Consider the following 7483-nt stretch of genomic DNA (forward strand, 5'->3'; position numbering starts at 1 on the left):
ACTGTAAATCAATGGGAGACAAATTTTGCCTGGACTGTAAATCAATGGGAGACAAATTTTGCCTGGACTGTAAATCAATGGGAGACAAATTTTGCCTGGACTGTAAATCAATGGGAGACAAATTTTGCCTGGACTGTAAATCAATGGGAGACAAATTTTGCCTGGACTGTAAATCAATGGAGACAAATTTTGCCTGGACTGTAAATCAATGGGAGACACATTTTGCCTGGACTGTAAATGAAAGAAATACACATTTTGCCTGGACTGTAAATGAAAGAAAGACACATTTTGCCTGGACTGTAAATGAAAGAAAGACACATTTTGCCTGGACTGTAAATGAAAGAAAGACACATTTTGCCTGGACTGTAAATGAAAGAAAGACACATTTTGCCTGGACTGTAAATGAAAGAAATACACATTTTGCCTGGACTGTAAATCAAAGAAAGCCACATTCCGTTTTTACTGTAAATGCTTGTCTTGTGCAGCCGCTACCAACGCCGCGGTGAGCAGGCAAGTGTCGGGCGGCAGCGCCTACACACGAGAAGAGCTGCTGGTGCTGCGCTCTACGTCGACCGTCAACGGGCGCGAGTACGTGCCTTTCATGGCCATAGACCTGAAGGAGAAGTTCGCTTACTCCCTGCCATTCACAGACAAGGACGGCTTCCTGCTCCTTGCCCCCAAGCAGAAAGAGAAATTCGCGCGTTGGGCGCGACCTGAGGAACTGTCGCGGGACCCCAAGATGATCGAGCTCATCGACTGCTTCAGCATCCAGCAGACATGCGTGTCGGACTGTTCGTTTGTGGCGAGTATAGCGGTGAGCGCTCTGTACGAGAAGCGCTTTAAGAAAAGACTTATCACTGACATCATCTTCCCCAAGAACCGTAATGGTGATCCCGTGTACAACCCCTGTGGCAAGTACATGATCAAGCTCCACATTAATGGCATCGCTCGCAAGATCATCATAGACGATTACCTGCCCGTGGGCAGACACAATCAGCTGTTGTGTTCCTTCTCGAGTAACAAGAACGAGTTCTGGATCTCGCTCGTTGAGAAGGCTTACATGAAAGTCATGGGCGGCTACGACTTCCCAGGCTCCAACAGCAACATTGATCTCTACGCCCTCACCGGCTGGGTGCCTGAGCGCCTGTCCATGTCAGACAAGGACTTCAATAAGGATGCCACATTCAGAAAAATTTACGACAGGTTTGTTATAATATTACAAAGGATAGCTCATAGATATAGAGGGAACGAATACATAAGGTTCGGAAGGTTCGTTGTTTTGTAACATTACGAATGGTAGCTCACTGATGTGAGAAAACATTCAACACGAAATACATGGTCGTATTTCGTGTTGACATGGTCGTATATTCAATGCCACTAGGTTGTTTAGCAAAACGCTGTGACCCCAATCGTTTGCTGGATCTACCAAGACATGATCAAAGCATAATATACCTAATTTTCTCACTTTTATATGTTTTATCGATGAATTGCACGTCTCTGAATCGAATTATATTACGACGTGCTTTCAATAACGCTTTTATCACTATCTATGTATTTATATAGCGGCGCCAGCTTCTATTAGGCCATGATGGCATGTCGCTGATTCTTAACCACCTCGCCACTTACCCGATTTCGATCTGCATTTTCAAAGCTTACTCTGGCTTCCAAACCAAACAATTCGCTGCTTCAATCTTGGCAATCCTAAGGAATTGGCCACCACGAAATATGATAAATTTATGCTCAAAATGCGCTGTTCATAGCATTCATCAACTTATAAGTTGTCTGTTCTCAGCTCATATGCATTTTGTTGCATCGAGTATAAAGTTGTGAAGTAACTGTTCTTAAGCAATTCAGCAGCCTTGAAGGTGAACATGCCATGATCCCATGTCTGAGATGACTTGGAAGATTTCGGATGATGTCATACAATTATCATCTCATACTCGTGAATCATTCAGAAGAGGAGCTTTCCTCAATGAACTTCTAAAACTTCATATTATATTGAGGCCCAAAATATGAGCAATGGAGATGAAGAGGTTGTCGTGTCGCAGGTTCCACAAGGGCGACGTGCTGGTGACGGTCGCGACGGGCGACATGACGGACGCCGAGGCTGACAGAGCGGGACTNTTCATGCCATGTTGGATGTGACAGAGACCATGGTGAGCCTTATGCCATGTTGGATGTGACAGAGACCATGGTGAGCCTTATGCCATGTTGGATGTGACAGAGATCATGGTGAGCTTCACGCCATGTTTCATGTGACAGAGACAATGTTGCTCTGAAAACCTCCCGGCTACTTAGCAATTCAACATTATCTCCAATTATCAAACTAAAATTCATTACTTTGGTCTACTGGTTCAATGCTGGATCAACATCTGCTCCAGGCTGCAATAGATGCACATTATTAATCCATGACATAAAAAGATGTTGATATTTAATGTTGCACTAAAGCTCATTGTTGTATTAAAGACTAATGTTGTACTGAGTCGAGTCTTCTCTTCTACTTGACAATGGACAAATATCAGTTAACTGCAGCGATGTTCAAGTAATGATAGTGACTACAGGTAGTATTGCATATAGCCTACTTACTTACTAGTATTGACCTACTCACCTAGTAGTAATATTGACTAGTAGTAATACTTACCTACTACCTACAGTAGTATTATACTTACTTGCCTATTAGTAATAGTGTCTAGTATTGCATATATCCTATTTACTTACTACTATTGACCTACTTACCACATGGAAGGCTCGTGTTGAAGTTCTATAGCAATGCTCATGTCCATCTTATTAATTCATTTTAATTGCCTCTAAAGTGAAGTTTACGTTGTGCAGGGCAAGCGGCTGTTCATGCTCAAGAACCCCTGGTCGCACCTGCGCTGGAAAGGCAACTACTCAGAACTGGACACTAAGAACTGGACGCCAGAACTCTGCAAAGCACTCAATTTCGACCCTAAAAGCGCCCAGATGTTCGATAATGGCGTCTTCTGGATCGACTACGACAGCTTAATACATTTCTTTGACGTCATCTACATGAATTGGAACCCTGCGCTCTTCACGCACACATACTGCACGCACAGGTCAGCCCTGCTTCGTGCTTTATTTCGTCTTTGCTTCAAGATTTGGTTATTGTAATCTCGTCTGGAAAAAAACTCGTTACGGATCACAGAAGAAGGACTTGAGTTGTGCTGAAGTAATTCAGCCTTTGCAGTGCTCCTATACGGTACTTGAACAATAAGTACAACTTATAGTTATTTAGATTTTAGAAGATCGACCAGAAAAATACCTCGGACTCATGCAGGCGTTGGGATTCGGTCCCTGATCCTAAGTTTTGTACAAAGCTTGGAGGCAGGAGCACGCAAAACAGCCCGGATTTTCTGGAGATTAACTCAATTTTGTGATGCCGTAGTATTGAAAGTTTTCATGTTGGGTCGACACGTGTTCTGTTCTCCAATTTCTCACTAGTATCCACGAGAAAAGTTCGTTGTTTTGGTGGAGTGATTGAAGCGTTTGTTTCATGATTGAAGCGTTTGTTTCAGGGCGTGGAGCGCAGGCATGGGACCGGCCAAAGATCTTTACAACCTGGGCGACAACCCTCAGTACAGATTAGAGGTGAGGGGTACTTAAGTATTGTAATTCTTTTTACTTGTTAACGCGCTGTTGATGCGCGGCCTTCAGTCATACAACTTTCGAATTTGCTTCGAACTTTTGTCGTGTATGAACAAACACAAAACCCGAGATATTGTCTTCTTGTTGGAGTGGTCACTGCGTGCATGTTCCTCCAGTCTGTATAGTGTCTGAATATTGGACAATTTGGCACGGCGCTTATGTATAGTAGGATAGTTTGAGTGCCTCCAGCTGACTGTTGGCTCGCATTGGCTTACCTCATGAGCGAACAAAGTGAGGCCGTGCATTCCAGAGTACCTGCACGTGGGACCTCTTAGGTCTGATGTTCAGGGTGGATAATATTTGTGTTTGATGATAATAGGAGGATTATGGCGATCCGTTGCCTACGTCACTAATTAAGGGGGAATGTTGTAACCCTAACACCTTTTCTGGTCGAACTTTTCAACCGTTGCCTCACTGTCGGTGTTGTTCCGATGAACTTCAAATCAGCTTACATTACGCCTACCAGACATTGACGCTTCCGATCCCAAATCATAGCGACCCATCTCCAACGAGTCGATTTTGTCGAAACTCTAGAAACGCATTATGGCCCGAAGGCTGAATAACTATCTTCAGCTGTCCGGCTGAAGATAGTTCCCTGCGCGTCACAGTCCTGCGGTGTTTCGAGTCCTTTCTCAGCAATAAATTCCAATGTGTTCGACGCGGGAACTCTTCATCTACGCCATCGTTGTTCACTTGCGGCGTACCACAGGGATCAGTCGTCGGCCCGATCCTCTTCCTGTTATATACTGTCGACGTGTTGCACATAATTGATTCACTTAGTTTGAATTCACATATGTTCGCCGTGGACACCTAAATTTATGGCTACTGTGCGCCGGCGTTCCCAGCGTTGCAGGGCCAGATGTCTGTCTGCATGGCCAGACATCTCAGACTGGATGCGTTCCAACCGGCTTCAGGTCAATGAATCAAAAACCTACCTTATTTGGTTCGCGACAGCTCGGCGCTAGCATCAGCTTACGGCCAACCCTGTTCGCTTGGGCAACGTGCTCGTCACGCCTGCATCTTTGGTTCGCAACCCCGGCATTCAGCTGAACTTGAAACTTTCTATCTAGGAATAATCTCATTGCCAAAGCCATCTCCGCTTGTTTTGGGACTCTGCGACGAATTCGTAGCGTCAGCCGAATTCTCTCGAGGCCGGTCGTCGAGGCTCTCGTGGTGGCGATTGTTCTGACCTGATATGGCAATCACTCAATGGAATTCCGACCTCAGCACTTAATCAATTGCAATACGTAATGAACGCTGCTGTTCAAGCGCTCGCAGCGCTCGCAGTTCAAGGTCGCTGTTCTGACGTTCTGATGCCTTTTCGGTCTTACGCCTTCTTATCGCGCGGAAAGTTTGCAGCGCGTATCGAATCTGCCTTCTAGAAGACGATCGCGCTCGTTGTCAACAGCGGACCTCGTCGTAGCATCTTCACGTTTATCTACCGGCGGCGACAGCGCGTTCCCGGTCGCCGCCGCCGGACCCTGGAACAGTCTGCCGGCTTCCGTAGCCTTGGCTCTTTCGTTAACAGTGTTTCGTCGACGCTTAAATACGGAACTATTTTGTAGAACCTATGAATCTTGTGCTTAAGTCGTTCTCATCCTTTCTCGTGTCTTTTTATTTTTCGCTTGCTATTAAATTTATGTGTAACGTGCTTTTGAAGTTCGTTTGAAGCAGACGTCACGATAATCGTTTTATAGAATAATAGGTGGATGATAGGACGGTAATAGGTGGATTACGCCGTAGTGAGAGTAGAGGCTGACAACATGTGGATGTATTGAGGGTATATTCTAACAGTTAGTGGATGTAGTGAAGGTATAGGCTGCAGGATGATGTGTCTTTATTGATGTATGTGGTTGTGCAGGTACGGGCGAGCGCCCCGACAGCGGTGTGGGTGTTGCTCACGCGCCACATCACCGACATCGAAGACTTCCGTCACAACAAAGAGTACATCACGCTGCTAGTCTACAAGACCGGCGGCAGGAGAGTCTTCTATCCATGTCAGTCCTGCGCCTACTCATACACTAACCAACCTCTATGCTATTCGTACCTTTAGGCTCGGTAACGAGACTTGCCTACTCCGTATACCAAGGGGCTAATCCTTTGTCTAAGGAAGCATTAACATTTGTTAATGCTCTCGTGCCTAAAGGCCGTGTAACGAGAGTTTCTGTCTGTAGAAAAGGTTGACTGATACTTTATCGGTGGCTGAATTCAACCATGCGGTTAACTGAGTTAGCCTTCGTTCAGTTAAAAAAGACCTCAAATTTACCCCTGAATCTCTAGCATTTTGAATATCATGTCATTTTGTTGATTTCTTTCCTTTTATTCACTACGTCCAATCAGGATACCATTAATGACACACTGGCAGAAAATACGGTTCTGATATTTTATCAGAGTTAATGTTCCCTGAACACACGTTCTGATCACGTATGTTGCGAGCAGCTGACCCGCTGCCGTACATCGAGGGCGTGCGCATCAACTCACCGCACTACCTCTGCAAGCTCGTGCTGGGCGCCGGCACTCAGCGCTTCACGCTCGTCGTGTCGCAGTACGAGAAGCAGCGAACCATCGCGTACTCCTTAAGAGTCTACTCCACCTGCCCCTTCTCCTTCAATAAGATAAAGGATACCTGCATCCACCAGCACGAGGTGAGATAAAGGATACCTGCATCCAAAATCAGGAGACCATTAATGACAGACTGGCAGAATATACGGCTCTGATTTAGCTAATCAGGAGACCATTAATGACAGACTGGCAGAAAATACGGCTCTGATTTAGCTAATCAGGAGACCATTAATGACAGACTGGCAAAATATACGGCTCTAATATTATAGCAGAGTGAATGTTCCCTGAACACACGTTCTGATCACACATGTATCGATATGGTTTATATTTTTTATCAGAATTAATGTTCCCTGAGCACACGTTCTGTTGACACGTTTTTCGAGCAGCTGACCCGCTGCCGTACATCGAGGGCGTGCGCATCAACTCACCGCACTACCTCTGCAAGCTCGTGCTGGGCGCCGGCACTCAGCGCTTCACGCTCGTCGTGTCGCAGTACGAGAAGCAGCGAACCATCGCGTACTCCTTAAGAGTCTACTCCACCTGCCCCTTCTCCTTCAATAAGATAAAGGATACCTGCATCCACCAGCACGAGGTGAGATAAAGGATACCTGCATCCAGCAGCACGAGGTAAGATAAGGTTACCTGCATCAACCAGCACGAGGTATGTACCTAATCCTTACGATCTAGGCGAGAAGTTCGTGACCTTTACGATCGTAGACAATGTACAAAAGAGTTAAGTTTTATCGCTATGCATACTTATTAACAAGTCAGAGATGCCTTTGCGATACAAGATCTATCCTCTTCTTTTTATATCAAACGGGGCTGCGGTGTATTCAGTGTTAAGGTCCATCGTCTTTTCTACGTTGAACATAACTTGGACGTCGACGCGATTTCCTAGCTTGGGTTTTTCAGGAAATCGGAAGAACTTCCTGGACTTCTGAGATTTAGTTACTTTAAAGAATTCATTTTTATATTTATTTATATTTTTGCCCTCTATAGCCGTATCTGGGAATATAACTTTCAAATGAAATTATACGCAAACTATTGAGTGTTACAACCCAAGGACGGACGTTTGTACGCAACAGAGAACATTTTAAAGTTGTCGTACGTGGCGGCGTGGCGGCAACCATCAGTTCAAGTCACTTTGCACTAGCAACGTATTACTTTTTTGGGAAGTAGGCTTGTATGACAATATTACTCCTGTTTCTCATGTCAGACGACAGAGAGTTAACCATGATCATGGTGCAGGTGTCGG

At 45.2% G+C, this 7483-nt stretch overlaps 1 protein-coding gene across 1 annotated transcript in view; it reads left to right on the plus strand.

Annotated features, from left to right (window-relative positions):
- Nucleotides 1-6820, plus strand: part of LOC108676918 (calpain-7) — a gene marked incomplete at its 3' end in the record, with an annotated part of 8862 nt that extends 2042 nt beyond the window's left edge. Inside the window, exons 5-12 of the mRNA XM_047883289.1 lie at nt 486-1203; nt 2049-2134; nt 2166-2194; nt 2833-3077; nt 3537-3609; nt 5528-5663; nt 6106-6311; nt 6638-6820. Of these exons, the coding sequence (XP_047739245.1) occupies nt 486-1203; nt 2049-2134; nt 2166-2194; nt 2833-3077; nt 3537-3609; nt 5528-5663; nt 6106-6311; nt 6638-6820 (1676 nt within the window). The remainder of the gene's footprint in view (nt 1-485; nt 1204-2048; nt 2135-2165; nt 2195-2832; nt 3078-3536; nt 3610-5527; nt 5664-6105; nt 6312-6637) is intronic.
- Nucleotides 6821-7483: the final 663 nt, after the last annotated feature.

Source organism: Hyalella azteca, unplaced genomic scaffold (genome assembly GCF_000764305.2).
Source record: "Hyalella azteca isolate HAZT.00-mixed unplaced genomic scaffold, Hazt_2.0.2 contig12535, whole genome shotgun sequence".
NCBI lineage: Eukaryota > Metazoa > Arthropoda > Malacostraca > Amphipoda > Hyalellidae > Hyalella > Hyalella azteca.